General features: G+C 47.3%; 1 protein-coding gene across 2 annotated transcripts in view; it reads right to left on the reverse strand.

The window, feature by feature from the left end:
• sipa1l3 (signal-induced proliferation-associated 1 like 3) overlaps window positions 1-16,904 on the reverse strand; it is a 32,820-nt gene that overhangs the window by 5,866 nt on the left and 10,050 nt on the right. For both annotated transcript variants that reach the window (XM_049726551.1, XM_049726550.1), the window contains exons 2-11: window positions 8,513-9,179; window positions 7,468-8,416; window positions 5,872-6,002; window positions 4,409-4,597; window positions 4,164-4,338; window positions 3,972-4,075; window positions 2,744-2,901; window positions 2,091-2,673; window positions 1,523-1,621; window positions 1,258-1,433 (exon numbers count right to left, since the gene is read on the reverse strand). In XM_049726551.1, coding sequence (XP_049582508.1) covers window positions 1,258-1,433; window positions 1,523-1,621; window positions 2,091-2,673; window positions 2,744-2,901; window positions 3,972-4,075; window positions 4,164-4,338; window positions 4,409-4,597; window positions 5,872-6,002; window positions 7,468-8,416; window positions 8,513-8,989 — 3,041 coding nt within the window. In that variant the 5' untranslated portion in view covers window positions 8,990-9,179. The remainder of the gene's footprint in view (window positions 1-1,257; window positions 1,434-1,522; window positions 1,622-2,090; window positions 2,674-2,743; window positions 2,902-3,971; window positions 4,076-4,163; window positions 4,339-4,408; window positions 4,598-5,871; window positions 6,003-7,467; window positions 8,417-8,512; window positions 9,180-16,904) is intronic.

A 16,904-nucleotide genomic window follows, 5' to 3' on the forward strand; every position in this document is an offset into this window, starting at 1 on the left:
TGAAAGGCTGAGCTGACATTTGAAGGCCAAACTTGTCGACTGTGAAAAAGCTGAAAAGCTGTAAAGCTAACCACATTAAGGAAAAAAAAAAAGAGTGCAATACCCATCTGAAACAGCAGAGGCGCTGTTGATTCAGTTTCAACTAGTTTGCATTCTGAAGAACATTGTCTTAGCCATGCAAAGTTGAGCGACCTCCAAACTAATTCATGCTAAAAAGCGAGCGGGGTTAAAAATGAAATGATTATTTATCTGAGGGAATGTTGAGAATAAATGGACAGTCAACCGGACAAACAAGCTTTTCAGCATCTTTGTTCTGTCCTGACCACATAAGCCACATTGAGTCTCGGCAGAGATGATCCAAACTATTCTAAAAATGACACGTTTAAATTCCATTTAACACATCAGTTGTACTTTCAGCTTAAACCAAGTGCTGGGTTCAATTAAGCCTTCTCATCCTGCAAATAAAATACAATAAAAACGCCATGCATGGTATAATATAAAAAGAAAAGACATCAAGCTAGCTACACTGTGATATTTCCCCGATGCTGCTTTGTCCGAGTGGTACGTACCCGAAGCGCGCGCGGCGGCCGTTCTCTTCCCACACGGCTGGCGCTCCCCCAACATGTGCGGCGCAGGGTTAAAAGCGCTATCGCCATCTATCGCACCTTCTCCTCTGCCGTATCCGCCGCTCTCCGAAGCCGAGCGGAGGCAACTCTCGCTCTTCTCTCTGTCTCCATTCCGCCCACTCCCTTTCGCTCGCTCGCTGGCTCGGCGCTGTTGCGACACGTTGTGCTCCTCTCGCCGGCGCCGCCTCCCAATCCCTCCCTCTTTTTTTCCCCCCGCAAAGCATTTTAATTAATCGCTTCCACTGGCTTTCATTATTTATTTTTACCCCTCCCTCCCTCCTGTGGATTGGATTCCTTAATCTCACGCAATCGGCTTGGCTAGCACAAAGAGAGAGAGGAAATGCAAGACTCTTAATTACTAGCTGTACCGCTGCCACAAAATGTGCGTGTGCGTGTTAAAGAGTTGAAAGATGGTGTAATTAAACGCTGCGACCGCAATGACTGAAATTCAAGCGTGTTCCGCAAATCCAGACATGCTCGCACAAGCCGTTAGTTCTTTTCGCACACTCCCACACAAAATCCTGCCCACCGGCTCAGCCGCGCTTTTGTGTCAAGATGGGCTTTGGCATCCATCTCGCGTTCAACGATAGATGGCTGAGCAACGAAAACGCCGGTGTTGCACTTTACGCACCTCCGCGGGCCGCCTTCTTCGTACGGGGGGATGATAACCACTTTGACCGTGACCGACGTCCTGAGCAGGTCGATCATCTGCTCGTGAGTCAGCGTCACCGCCGCGACTTTGCAGATCTCCACCAGGCGGCTGCCCTGCCTCAGGCCCGCCTGCCAGGCAAAGCCGTACTCCTCCACCTGCACGACGAGACGCGCCACCACCTCGGGGTTAGATCAGAAAAGCGCGTGCCGATTGTCGACAGGCCGACGCGGAAGCTGGCCGGTACCTCGGCCACGGTGCCGTCCAAGCGCACGTGGAAGCCCAGTTGGCCAAGTCCGTTTCTCCTCAGCGTCATGTCCACCGTCTCGCATCCCACAGTCAGTGACTGAAAGCAAGCGAGCATGTTTTCAAAACAGGATATTTGAGTGCCGGATGTTTTAATCCTACTTGATATTTTGCCGCTTTGTCAAGAGACTCTCAGTGACCTTGATCAGCCCAAGCATCAACATGCATTTGCTACTTCTGCAAAGATTAACTTGTCCTGTTTATTTTCCTCCTTCTCTGTAGGCTTAGAACGCCAGGAAATCTCCTTTTCTGGCCATTTAATTCATCAAATGTCACAGGGGATTATCGTAATATGGAAATGGCCTCCTCGTCGGAGTCCCGAGCGACGCGATCACACTGAGTGTTATTGAATCAACCTTTTTATATCATTATTGGATTTGTGTTAATTATTTATTCTATATTAATTTACTACCTTCAATCTGGCTTATATGATCAAAGGCTTATTAGCTTTGATAATCAATTCGGTAAGACTGACAACAGTGAAGAACCAGTCCAGGAATATTCCTCACCTTCAACCTCTGCACCATTTCCCTGATGTCTTGCGCGCATCCCTCGAGCACCCGCACGGCGATGTGGTCGCCTCTGCCGTAGAAGATCTTCAAAGCCAAGCGCTCGGCCGTCCAGCCGATCACGTCGGCGCAGAAGCAGTTGAACACCACTTCTTTGGTGGAGCAGTCCACCAGGAGGATGTATTCGGCGGAAAAGCCCAAGGCGCAGCGGAGCTCAGCACCGCCGCCGCTAAAGTCCTGCGCTAGGACCCTCCAAGCGACAGCCCCGGCGGCCCCCAGCTCGGCAGCGTCCCGCGCTTTCGAGCGCTCGCGTTTTTTGGACGCCAGGGAGATGAGGTTGTTGAGTTTGCCGGCGGAGTCCAAAGGGGTGCTGCTGATGTAGTTCTCCGCCAAATCGCGCAGGTATTCCTGCCTCGTCCGCGTCGCCATGGTGTGGAACTTCTCGGACTTGTGCGCCGCATTTTCCGCGTTGATGATTTTGGCGAGCAGGAAGTTCCGAAAAGTGTCCGGGTCACGGAAGGTGACGCTGCTTGGGATGGCTGGGCCAAAAGGCGGCACGTCCTTCATTCTCGTCACGGCGACACTGAGTGAGCACAAGGTGGAGATTTGAATATCATGCCCTCAAACACTCTCAAAAGAAAAAAACGGTATACCTGTAGCAGGTGTTTTCCGAACAAGGATTGTGCACACGGACGATGACAAAAACGTGCTGGAAGTGCGAGCGGATATTCTGAGGGGTGAACGGCAAAGCTCCGGGCTCCTGAAAGATGATGGTGACGATGTCGTTCCCGATGTGTCTCTTTCGAAGAAGCTAAGGAAATTAAAAAAACATGGCACAAAAATGTAACCCATTTACATGACAAATTTCGGCGGGAGGAAACAAGTCTGACAAGGCGACGGTCGGTCCCAACATCATAACAGAGTGTTTATGTAATCTGTTTTTGCACTTTGTGTGTAGACTATTAGTGTCTGGCCGTGTGTGTGTGTGTGGCACGGGGTCCAGACTGTGTCTGCTTTGCAATCCCCTGCTCATCTGTTGATGGAAGTGTAAAAGTAGCAATTATGTAACAGTTTGGCTTTGGATACACATGCGCCAGTATTTTTTTTTTCCTATTATCGCCATTATTACATATTTTTATATAATTGTGAAGGATGAATATCTTTATTTCAGTGATAACATTCGGATTGGTTTTCATTTTTATGATCTAATCTTTTTTTTTATATATTCAGATAATATAAAACTATGATCGTCTATCCATCATTATCTTTTAATTTCCTCCCACTGTTTCAAAATTTGCAACATCTCTCCTGCCGCTGCTGATCATTTTAACATGTGATATGCCGCCACCTAGCGGTCTGAATAAAAAAAAAACGTGAATATGTTACTGCACAGAGGAGGCCGCTGGATGGCGGTATTGGGCCTCTTATTCAAGGAAGGGAACTTAAGTTTGAGTGTATGAATAAATCAAAGTGCAGCCCTAAAACAGTAACTTGGACACTGTCTGCGTGAATGGATGACTTTGTGGTTAATTATTTACTATGTTGAGAGCATTTATAAATTTTTACCACCATCCCGTGACTAACTTTAATAGCTCACATATTTCAAACTTGAAATTCTTGTTAGCCGTAAACAAATATGTAAATATAGAGGAAGTCATCAAAGCACAGCTTATAATGATGTCCCTTTTGGTAGGGCAACAAATCACTTCTCCATAAAGCTGTTCAGCCCAGATAGACGATCGTCGTCTATTCTTAAACACAAGTGAGCCTGACGTGCAAATAATGGATATAAATAAAATTGGGCCAAGATGGAAAAGTTAAAGAATGAAAGGGTATCATACAATGAGGAAAGACAACTTGATGTCCATTTGAACTTCTTACCTGCTGTGGGTTGTTGGGCATGTACGGCAGCATGGTGGATATGTGGAACATGACTTCGTAGCCCTGGTAGGTGGTGTACAAGGAGTGGGTGCCTGTTGAGTCAGCTGCAGTAACAAGGAAGCAGTGCCACGTTTTGTTATTGACTGGAAGGCAGTGGAGGAGTAAACGCCATTGCGAGGAATGTCGACTCACTCTTTGTGTCGAGCTGCGCGGCGTATTTGCTGAAACCTTTGAGGAGCACCTGCTCGCCCAGCAGCTCCAGGAAGGCAGAGAAAGCGGGCGACGCCTCCTCGTTGTTGTACATCTCCTCCTCGGTGCTCTGGCCCGCACGGCACAGCAGAACACCCACCTTGTGCTTCTGACTTAACTGGTGAAGACACACTAGATGTTAAATGTCGGGCGCAGCAAGCCAGCAAAACATATTTGTGTGTGCTAACCCCTTGCTCGTCCAGTTTAAGGAGCTGCTCCGTGACTTTCGGCGTGCCCACCGCAAGCCTCAAACAGGAGACGCTGAGTTCGGGAACCACCTGCTCCAGGACCTCCTTGAGGGGAAGGCCGCGCACCGTGCCGTGTCTCCCCGTTGACGGCACCCCGTCCTCCAAGATGGATCCTCGCAGTGTTACCAGCTGTGTGGAGGAAATGACGCCACTTAACTTTGCATTGTTCAATTTTCAGTTTAATTAACATTTAGGTTTAAATATGAAATCACTGCATAATACGACTCTTAACTCCACAAAATGGACATATAATTCTTACTGATCAATTATTTACGGCCATTCCCACTATATTTACATACTATAATGGCGCAATCAACGATTGGCTTTCATTTTGATGGATTACCGTGGCGGCCATCTTGATTGTGAACATGCGAAGGCAATAGTATAATAAGATGTTATGAGACGGGGATTGCCATATTGATCCTCAGCGATTTTTTTTTTTTTTTTTACGAGCAGCTGCAGCTCAAGGCCCGAGGAGCTAAAAGGACAGATGATTAGTAGCCTGGGAGCTTGAAGCAAGTCCCATCGGATGACGGATGGCCTGACAACTGCTCATAACCCGGCGGGCCAGAAGCAACATTTTTCCTCTCGGTCACACACGCATTTTGCAGCGTGACCACAGCGAGTGTGCGTGTGTTTCTTAATGTCCATTTGTATTGTGAATTACTATTCCACTCAGTGGCGGATTGCTCCCCCACGGGCAAAATTGACCTGCTTCAACACATTACGCCAATGAAAAAAAAAAAAGCGGAGATGGATTTCAGCGGAGAGCAGAGTCGCTGCACCTCGACGCATGCAAAAGCAAACACGTTCTTGAAAAAAAAAAAAAAAAAAAAGGACTGCGGGTTGGCTTCCTGTGGCGTTCTGGAACTTCGCTCAGAGGGATGCACGTACTGTATGAACGTTTGAAGATGGGAGGGGGGGGGGGGGGGGGGGGTGAGGAAGTCTGCCCACCTTGCTGCGTCAGCGCCGTGAATTTAATGGGGGGACTAAAAGCGGATGGATGTTTCAGAGCAGCTGCGCCTCGAGTCAGAAAGAATAAAGTCTGCAATCTATCTCGGGTTTTGTGTGCGTGTGTGTGTGTGTGTGTGTGAACGGCCCGGCTTAGCAACCGACCGCTGCAGCTCTGTGTACTTAGACGGCATAGCGGCTCCATTGTTGTGGCGCAGCTAAGGTGATGAGGCCAGGCAGCCATGTAATCCAGCTAACGACAACACAACGGACAGTGCGCCCTTTGGGGCCTTGACTGTGACAAAGTCCGACAGGTGGTTTTGGGGTGTTTTTTGTAATTGGGGTGATCCGCATATCAAATTTACGCTATAATCATTTTTATTTTAAAGTACCGGAAAGAAAGTTAGTATTCCGATTCACGGCCATCGTCCGGATCGAACGAACGCACGTACCTCGCTGGTTCTCACGATCAGCCGGTACTGGTATTGGTCTTTCAGGTCTTTGGTGTCGTCTAGTTTCTCCCGGCGGATGCTCACGGCCACCGGGCCCAGCTTTTCGTCGGTGCCAAAATAGTTGGAGTGTTCTGGTGGAGAACGGGAGAGGTTTCGTGGTGTGTTAAAAGGATTACAAGGAGAAATGTAACATTTTCTGATGCAATTAACAAAAAGCCCCGACCGACTATGAGGGGAATAAATACGTCTTGTAAAGCCAGAAAAAGGATAAACATGGTGCCACAGGATGCCAATTAACATTCTGTGGCGTGTTCCACCAAGTTATCCACGCATTTCACAGGGCATCTTGCACACTCTGAAGCTAAGCCCCCCGCTAATGCCGACACCACAGGCGGAGCGGGAGTCCAACGAGCAATTCTCCAGACGCTCGGGTAGGAATCATACTTGACAAGTGTTCCTGCACAACTCTGACTAACAGACAAGAGGGATGGTGAAGTCATCGCGTACGAGTCGTATCTGCTTAGCTTCCGTGCCATCCGCGTCTTGCGGTGAGATGTCAGATTTTTTTTTTTTTGGGGATGGGTCGCCATGACATGCACGCACGGATGGTGCACAGGCGTAGCGCGGGACAGCTGAGTCAGAGGAGGAACATATTTTGGGAAGGATAACCTTTATGCGGTTGCGCGGCCTCGGGGGGTGTCTCGCTTACCACGCATACACATGCGCTCCCCAATAGCATCTGCCGCTAATTAGGATGCTGCCAGATGATGTCTGCCTTGGGGATGCTAAAGTGGCCCTCCGTTATACATTACTTTATGAAATCGGCAAATAATGACAAAATTTGATCTAAATAAATTATACAATTTCATTTTCCCTTATCTGTCTACATGTGCTGCGACGCCTTTTGTGTTCATCGCTGAAACGGTTACAACAGATGCTCATTCGTGGTGTTTGGATTATTTGCGAGCACGAGACCAAACAGACTCGGGCCTGTTTTAAATCTACAAGGTGTAATCTGTTTTATGTCGAGTTTGACAATAAACCAGAAGAGGAATTAAACAGCTTGAAGCCTCGGCTCTGAAGAGTTGTTTACTATCTACCCAACTGCTGCTGCTGCTTACGTGAGTTGAATTCACTGCCACTATACAATGCTGGCTTGCATTTCAAAGCAAACATTGGCTAAATATATATATATTTTTTTATAAATCAGGTCACTCGTATCTCAAGGCACATTATATGGAGTTAAATATTCATCTTTTAAACGATGTCTGCTTTTTGGGAGAGCCAATAATTCTGACGCTGATCAACGAATAGCGTTTCGATGTTAAAAACTTAGTTAGCCAACAGTCTGGTGGTGGTGGATTGACATGTAATCATGAAAAAAAAAAAAACTCAGGGAGATCTGCCAGCTTGGCTCACTTTGAGAGTTCTCAGGCCCAGCTGGATATTAACTGTCACACCATGAGCTGGTGCGGCTGTCAATTGGGGAAACACTGGCAGAACAAAACCACGCTAACACTGTCAAATTTCACAAGTACATCTAAAAATGATTTGGAATATTTCATCATTGCGGTCCTTTCAAAATGCATTTCTTACCTTTCCCGTGGAAATAGTCCCTGTAGTACCTAGCCCCGAGGTCAACGTGCTCTATGCTGTACTCTTTAAGCCTCTCCAGCCTGGTGACCTGAAGTTCAATGGGCATCTCCACCACGGAGATGCTGGCGTTACTCCTCCTCAACCAACCCCTCACTCCATCTCCTCCTCCTTCCCCTCGCTCGGCCGACGAGCTGAGGAAGCTTATGTTACGTTCCCCGTGGCCGCCGATCTCGTTAAGGAAGTGCGGGCAGCTGAGGAGCAGCGAGCTCGAGCCGTTGGGCCCTGGAGGAACGTCCGTGGGGTCCGAGACCGTGGAAGGCGTGGTTGTGCTTGAGTCCAGGCCCAAAGTTAAGTCCTCAATGCTGGCGTACACGGGTTCGGTACCGCTCAGAGGCAAGGACCTGGGCGCGGAAAGAGACACGGAGGCGGCAGATGCTCCAGTGGCCGTGTTCCTCCGCTGGGTCACAAAGCCCCGCTGAGCAGCCGCCTCGTGGAGGTCAAACAGGATACTCTGTGCATCGTAATGGACAAAGCTCTTTGGGCACACCCACGCTTTGTAAGGGGCATCAGATGAACCCCGTCCACCGTCTTCGCTCGTTTCTCCTTTGCCGCTATCCAGCTCCACCCTGCTGGCGCTCCGAAGCTTCTTGAACAAGGACGAGGTCCCCAGCGACGATTCGGTGCCGCCGCTTTTCTTCCTCACCCGCTCGCCTCCGTCCTTTCTTCGCTCGTCCCCGTTGAGCGTGGAAGCGGGCGAGGGAGCGCCGGCCGGTTGGGAGTCGGTCGTGCGCAGAAGTTCTCTCGAGCTGCGCTGGTCGGGCCTCTCCTGGTGGAACTGGGTGAGCATGTCGAAAAAGCTCTGCTCGGGGATGCCCTGGACGTCGATGGAGGAGGTGCTGCCGTACTCTCTGAACAAGGTGACCATCGCTCCCGTGCCACGGACCTCCGCCTGGAAATCAAACTTTGTATGGTGCCTGTCATTTCTTTTTTTTTCCCCCTCCAAGGGGGGCAAAGAAAAAAAAATCTAATCAAAAAACTGTCTCACCTCGTTCTCATCTTGTTCACTCAGCGTCACCTCGCTGTTGGAGCGTTGCCTCAGCGGGGGGAAGGCGCGGAGGTTCAAAGGTATACCTCGCTCGGCCGCGAACGCTCCGCCTCGAAACTCAACATCTTTGGACCAGCGCCGCGGCAACCGGGCCACTCCGCCTCGTACCAACCCGACGTCCGAAGACAGCGCCGACGACGACACCGAGCAGTCGTCGCCGTTGTGGTGGTTGCTCATTTGGCCGTTTTCAAGCAGCGACTCTCTGGAATGGGCCCGGCGCGGGGGCCACTCGGCGATCCGAGCGCGGACCCCCATTTTGGGTACCGAGACGCGGGGCTGCAGAGTCGCGTCCGTTTGGACCAGGTGGCCATTGGGGGTGTGGCGATACGGCGGGTGCTGAAGCACCCCGCCTTCACCTACCCCGTCCAGAAGGTCCGAGGAGGTGCAGGTCACCCCCCTGTCTCTGTAGCTGTTCATGGTGCCCTCAGGGAGCTCAGGGCAAGATGGAGGCCAGGCGGGTAGGGGGCTGGCATCCCATGTCAGGAAGGATGCAAAAAACAGAGAGGAAGGGGCACCACACCCAAAAACATCCCTGTTCTTCTGCAGAACTCACTTCACTGATCCATCATGGACCTCCTCCTTGGATTGTTCGAAGTCCAATTAAAATCTGAGAAGAGAAAAACAATCATGAGCATTCACAAGTTTAACTCAATCTGAGCACAACACAAACAAAAAGTCAATCGAGTGGAAAACGGAGCAGCAATTCTATTTAAAAAAAAAAAAAAATGTTAAGCTGTGCGACGGCGAGCGAAAGACAGACAGCATATTAAGGTGCATCGATATGACGGAGGATTTCTTCCGTTGAGACTAAGCTCCTGGAAGCTGACAAGGGATGTTATTATCACTCACACTGTGCACACACACACGCACGCACACACACACACTGTCCCCTACGGGCACGGCGGTCTCCCACAGCTCCACCGCACCGCTCGGCTCATATCAGAACCACAAATCCACATGGAGAGCATCCCAAAATTGTAGCGCGGCACGTCGTCGTGACTAAGCATCTGTATGTGAAAATCTCGAGGTGTTAAGACCGAGGCGAGAGAAGTGCGTGTCCTCTTGTTGATTGGTTTAGCTACTTCCAGATTCGCGTGTCCTCAGAGCAGAGTTCACATTTCGACGTAGCCGTTGCTACATTTACAACTGGCTCCAAAAAATAAATACCAACAAAAGGTCGACTTAACTGTTTGGTTTTGTTTATTTAACAGCAAAGGCCATCAAATCCATGATTATCGTATGCTTCCTCGACCTCCATTTGAAGCTTTTGTGTTTTACCAGCTTTGATGCACTCTTTGATAAACGATGTACTTTATGAGTCGCCAGTCGCTTCTGGTCCCATGACTGCTTTCCTCATATGAACACATATGTGCATTGTGACCATTTTGCCTATGGTAACGCAAAAAAAAAAAAAAAGGCGCCCCGCCACTCTGATCACGCTTTCATGCTCATCCAGAGAGCGGTCCTGTGATCCACTATCAGGCTCAATCCCAGATTATCCTGACGCAGCTGCAGGCGCCTCAGAATGGCTTCATTATGTGCCTCGGAGAGAGAGAGACGGACGGACGGAGGGGCGATGGGGGCCAGCGTGGTCTGATCTTTACCAATGACCTTTGTCATGGGATGGATGAAGCAGACAGCTCATGGGAGAAGAGTGCACCTGACTGTCAGTCACTGTCACATGGTCAATTAAATTAAATTGTACACAATCATCTGAGAGTGACTATCAAGATTAAAGATCTTTTTTTTTTTTTTGGGGCTAATTGCTTATTTTAATAGATGAGACACAAACGCTCACGTCTGAAGCCACTGTTATATGACGTCAGTGTGATCACGTCCATAAAATAATCAATTAATCATTTAGTCTGGGGTCACAGTAGGTGAGGTTGAAAATTGATATACTCTATATTTCAATGCTGAATTGCTTAAATAAAATTAATAATAATACTTAGATAAATAATAATAATAATGATGGAGAAAATGAAACCTGTAGCGGATTAAATGACAATGGCAAGATCCGGCAACTGGTTTGAAAAACAGATGGCGGCACAGGTGATTTGACAGGAGGAGATTATATGACAAATGACAATACGGCGTTGGCGGGCTGCCCGGCGACTCTGCATCAAACATTGATGCCAATTTAGCTTCTGGTAGAGCAAGGCTGCAAGTTGAATGTCAAAGCAAACAAAAGAAAGCATCACGCTTTCTCTATTTAAAATGACAACATAGCTAACGCTATTGTTTACAGTTAATAGAATGAACAATATTAGTGCTGTACTGACGAGCTGGGAAAGTTGAGGCGTCTCAATTTTGTCAAGACCCTTGAGGATTTTCGAAGTAGTCTGAGTCTTACTGTAAACAGACTACCTTGCGTACAAAACGTCATGCAACGTGCTTTGAAAACAAATCTTTTTTTTTTTTTTGCACAAAACATACGACGCGTTTGACTATCATTCAAAAAGGCAATGTGCAGCATGTGAGGTGGGGTCAAAGAAAAGAAGGGGGAGGACAACTAGGACACACAATAGAGAGACGGGGGTAGTGGGAATCACCAGACATAATATCCCGAGGGGGAGGCCCCATCAGTGTCTGACAAATACACTTCCAATCAATACGGATCAATTGGGGCTCACTTAACCTAGCGCAGCATGCTTAACGGCAGTATCTTTAGCTGATGGGAGAGGAAGCGAAGGGGGTCAGTGATTTGTGTGAGCGTTGCTGTCAAAAAAAAACAGCTGAGGCACACAAAAAGGTGTTTTTAACTCAGATTGGTGCGGGAAAAGGAGGATGCAGAAGTAGCTCCAACGTTTAGGATTATTTCAGTCGTGTGACGTAAAGAGCAGAAACAACCGCTTATAATCAGCTTTCGCATAAAAAAAAAAAAAATGGAGGCCTAAACAGCCATAATTATATTCCAAGTGCGTGCAATCCCTTCACCAAGGACACACTTGGTGAAGCCTCACAGCATACCAATGAAACGATGGATGACCTAATCGTGAATCATCGCGTTGCGGAAGCCTTTCTTGGTATGCTGCTGTGGTATCGAAATAAAACCTTCAGCACTTCTAACGCTGTCAAAAATACATTTGTGTAAAAAGATTTAAATAAACTCCCATAGCGTCAGAGCTAAGTCATCTCTACTGCATACATATTTCAGAGGATTAATTGGATGGAGAGAGCGAGGGAGAGGGCAGGGCGCCTGGTTATGAATTCGATGAGATTAGGCCAACAACACTTAAGTGTGTTCCTTGTGTGAAGGATAAAAGCATATTGATTTTACGCCTTGGGAAGAAAGAAAAAAAAAAAAAAAACTCATGATGGTTCGATATAAAGCCACGGTGTTTGCTTGTTATGCTGTAGTAGCACGTGTAAAGGGGGAGGGAACCCCCAATGGAGAAGGGGAGGGGGCTGCGCCATTCACAATCCCGAGACTTTCAAGATGCCTTTTCCTGCTCTCTCCGCCGCCGCCGCCATTGTCATCGCAGCCTGCTCTTTAAATGGAAAATGAGGCTGATGACGAAGGCTCGCACGTGGCTCGGCTCCCCGCCGAGACGAGCTTCATTAAAATGAAATTAGGGTGGAAAGAGAGGCGAGTGTCATTTGAGGGGAACAGACAGTTTGCAAGGATGACTTGCAACAAAGTAGACGTCACGCTTCTAAAAAAAAAAAAAGGGAGAAGTGGAGAAAATCCTGCCCGGCTTTTTTTTTTTTTAGTACGGTAGAACATTCAACGTCAGTCAAAATAAGGAGAACTGCGCGGGAGAAATGGAACTGGTCTGGCTGGCTCATTCCAAGTTCAACAATACGGGGGGTCGGAATGTGTCAATATTAACATGGTTGTCATCATCATGGAAGTGTTATTGTTGGTGATGGTGCTGTTATTGTGCACATTTGACAAAAATTAAAAACAGACAAATGGGAATCGAAATATGGCGATGACTTCGAGTGATTTCTTGCGTTACCAGATAATGGTTGGGTAAAAATATCGATTCAATGACGCATTGCAGCAGAATAATCGATTCTAAAAATATTCAATATCTGCAGCCCTTGCCTACCTAAAATGTGAATTGTGAAAAATGTTGTTTTTATCTGGTCAGGATCCAAAAGGTGAATCCATGTCTGCCAAACTAAATGGAGGTCACAAAATCATTTTGACCAACTCCAAATTTTTAAAATAAAAGCTACTGTGGTCGTGGGGGATGACGAGAGGAGAATGCATTGATGAAATCACCCACAATCCACACTGCTCCTTTCACCAAAACCACTCAGAGAGGGCTGCTCGTCGCTGTACGATCATTATGCCGTTAGCGGTCGCCATAGAAACGGGTAGGTGCGGAGGGGCCGTGCGGTGTGGGCGGCGGGCCGCATGCAACGGGGGCACACAACCTGAGCGTGATAAATAATAAGACGCACTACCGTGATGCACATTAAGGTGGCCGTCTCGCAATGCAGCAGACTGCGGCAAAATCCACTTTGGAACTCGGGTGGTGATCACGCCGGCCGGCCGGGTCAGTCGGCGCTCCTCGCGGCCACGTGCCGCCGAACCGCCGAGGCGTGTCGAAGTGAGCTAAAAGAAGTGGAAAAAGCTCACGGCCCGGCCGGGGTACTCATCAAGCAAGCGTCTGCTACTTATAACAAAATCCAATTTTGCAAATTCCTGGCATTTCTATAGATGCTTGTCTGGCATGTTACAGTGAATTAGGCAGCCATATGCCACGCTCGGCAGACGGCTTTGAGATTTACATCTGCACAACGTGGACCTGTTGACAGAGTAAGTACGGGGGGGGATTAGCATGGAGGGACCTGGCTATGTCTGGAGCTCCCTCTTTGCCCCTCCCTAATAATTATCCAATCAGTGTCAATCGACTAAGTACTTTATTCATGTATTGGCTATTTGAACAAATATGGTGCAGCAACACATGTAGACAGGCAAATTAAGAATACTCCCAGGCATTGATTATTTGGTCAAAAAAATTACTATTATTGGAGTAGTCATTTAATCGCTCAGTTTAGAAACTTTTTTTAATTATATTTGTTTCAAAGAGGCTAAAAATGGCGACATTAGAGCTTTCGTACATACATGTAGTTATTTTCAAACGCTGCTGTTTTCTAAATATCACAGAGCCACGCCTCCCTCTGTCTCTCTCGGGCCATCAAAGCGAGTCTCTTGGCGTCAGGTGTCAGACGGAACACGGCGTGATTACCATCTCGAATTTGTCAGGGAATTTGTCGCCGGGTTTGTGGAAGCCAGAACCGCATCCTGTCTTGAAAGAAATGTCAGAAGCATTCCTAAGCGCTGACAAACAATCAGCTTCCTCTTTCTGTCCAATTGTTGCTTTTATTGAAAAACACCATTTTTTTTTCCCCATTTCCACAAACTTTCTTGCCCAAGAGCATTAATAACACAGATTTTAATCACGAAGCAAGACTCTGCCTGCTCCCACCAATTAAAGACCTTATTTTCTAAATTTTTATCGATATGCTGCAAGACAAAAACCCAACGCATCACTAGAAAAGGAGCTTAGCCAACGGCTTAGCTAAGATGGCGTGAACAAAACAAAAGACTGTAATCATAAGAAGAAAGATAAACATCTGACTGCTGACAATGCAAACTCATGCAGGAGGGCAGACAATAAAGGAGCCGCGTTGTGACCCCCCCCCCCCAGTTTGTGGCCCCCGTGGGTGTGCGGTGGGACTAGATATGTTTCCACGTAGCGACGGCGGTATTGACGGGTGCACCATCACAGCTGGTGTAGCTCTCATGCAGACGTCTCAGGGGAAGGGGGGGGGGGGGGGGGGGGGTTGGACTGGAGCCATTGAGAAAAACCTTCCTGCTACCTTGACATTGAGTTGTGCATTCATAATTGGGCATGATGTTAAATCAAAATGACGAGCATTCGTGACAGCGTTGCCACGACTTGAAACGCATCTGTCATTTTCAGTCTGTCAAGTTTGGAAATCAACAAGTACGGAATCATTGGTAGAAGTTGGAGGAACTGGTTTGCGCTTTTTTTTTCCCCCCAGAGCCATCATAAAGTATTAACGCCTGACAGCAAACGTCAATGTTCCGAGATAAAGCGCCTTCACCGTTTAAAAAAAAAAAAAAAAAGCCGCGAGCTGTAATCTGTTATATTTGTGTAATCAGAGTGTAATCTTTGCAGGATAAGCATAATTCCATTTACAGGAATTAGAGCGGCAGTGTTGATTTCACAGGTAAACATCTCACATGACTATGTGGAAAGAACGTTTTCAAAAGTCATCCTTATTTTTACAAAAGAAAATCTCAGAACAAATTGGGTTCGACCTCAGGCGGTCCAAATGTTTTTTTTCTTGATTTTTACAGCGGAAATGTCCGTGTGAGGTGCCGCGAGTTGTTTCAAGGTTCTTCCTGTAACCGAGTAAGAGCAGTGACAGACTAATGAGGCTAACCGATGACGAGGCCCCAGGAAGCGGAGGCCGCGGGGGAGTGAAGACGTTAAACGGGGGGGGAGGCTGAGGAAGACGTGGTTGTCTCTCGAGATGCTAACGACCAAATCTACTAAAAGCCGCTCTTCATTTCTGCGCACTCGAAAAGCACCTTGAGGTCAAGTCGTGATTCTCATGTGATGTTTGAATACCGACAAGTTAACAAGTAACTAGAAATACATAATAAACCAGAAAGATGAAATCATCTCGACTGAGGCCATCCTTTATTTTTACGGTCCGCTCGGAGGTTGTAATTTGTGGCGCTTTACGGGGGGTGGGGGGGGTTCCCGTGACAGATGTTCCCAATTGTTTGTTGACCCTAAGTGATAAATAGAACGCCAGTGCGGTTCAAGTGCGCCCACAAATTACAGCCTGGACCAAAAAAAATGACCAATAAAGAAAATTAATCACGCTGTATTATTTTGATCCGGGGCAATCCAAACAAATTGGATATAGAGTAGAATCCAATGGATTTAGCAGATGTAAGCTCTCACTTGAGCAGCCCCCCCCTCTCCCGCTTTCAGACTCGTGTCCGAGCTTTTGGACTAGCATCTCGGTACTTCGAGGGACCGGATCAGGAGGAGGTCGAGCTAGGGCCAAGCCTTAATCAAAAATTCCTAAAGCACAATCCGTTATTCTGGATCAGATGATTTAATCAGCGCAAGGCAACAAGAGGAGTCAAAAAAGGGAATTTAAGGCTAAAAATCCGCTCGAACGATAGCCAAGACACTCCAAACTATCAAATCACTCTTTTTTTAATTTTTTCTATTACTCAAAGCGTAGCGAGCGAGCATGAAATTGATAAATGTTCATGTCATCATTTGTTTTCTTGATATTTTTGGGACATGGCTAAAGCATCGCCCACTTCCCATTATACGAGAAAAATATTGTCTGTGTCAGCAATTATTTGCAATTACGCCATGCGGTAAGCTAGCTACTTGAGATCGCCTCATTCTTGCCGTGGGAAATAAAATTTTCCAGGCACTGGAAAGTTTAATAAACATATAAATATATTTTTTGTTTTCATTCATAATTTCCAGCCTCAGTCTTCTCTTTGCTGTGTCAAATTTAGATTTTTTTTTTTTTTGCAAGACTTTGCATTAGATTAAATCCTGACAAAAGCAGAAAAATCATCATTTTGACCAACACTTGAAATTGATTTGGCTTAATAACGATGACTAATCAACTTTTTACTGACATAATTATGTTGTCGTCATGAGTGAACGATTAGGAAAAAAAATGAGACTAGAGGAGAGTCGTGCCGTGGGCACCACCGCTAGTCGCCATTAGTTGTGTTTGACTCGGTTGATTAATGACAAGTGACACCGTTGTCCTCGTTTTAACCACCTACTCGGACTGATGCGTCAACAATTATAAATACTGAGCGCCTGGTGGGGTTACTTGTTAGCGGGCGTCCTGGCAAAACGGGAAATACTGCTCGGTTGCAGGAAGGGCGACGGACGAGCAAACCAGGCGAGCTAGTTCCACTGTTGTTGTGAGTCACTACAGACGTCACAAAAGGACGAGACACGATTTCAAATGGTTCGACCGAGCATGTTGGTCAACACACGCAACGGGCGCCGAGAGACATGGTTCCAAGACAGACGGACAGGAAGTCCAAATAAACACACACAGGGAATTCCAGATCTCCCCGTGTGTGCAAGCTGTTTGCTGGGCGTGTGTCAGGACAAGCAAGCATGTACGTTGAAGGTGTGTACAAACACACGTTTATATCAACACACGGTATGTTGTTGTTCCTTTTGCGTTTGTTCTCCAGCTAACATGGCTGAACGAGTTCAAATGAGCTGGAGCGACTTTTTTTGTTGCGTTTTGAATGGGAGGGGGTCGGAGGGCGTGCTAGGTGGGT

This window comes from Syngnathus scovelli, chromosome 7 (genome assembly GCF_024217435.2).
Source record: "Syngnathus scovelli strain Florida chromosome 7, RoL_Ssco_1.2, whole genome shotgun sequence".
Classification (NCBI taxonomy): domain Eukaryota; kingdom Metazoa; phylum Chordata; class Actinopteri; order Syngnathiformes; family Syngnathidae; genus Syngnathus; species Syngnathus scovelli.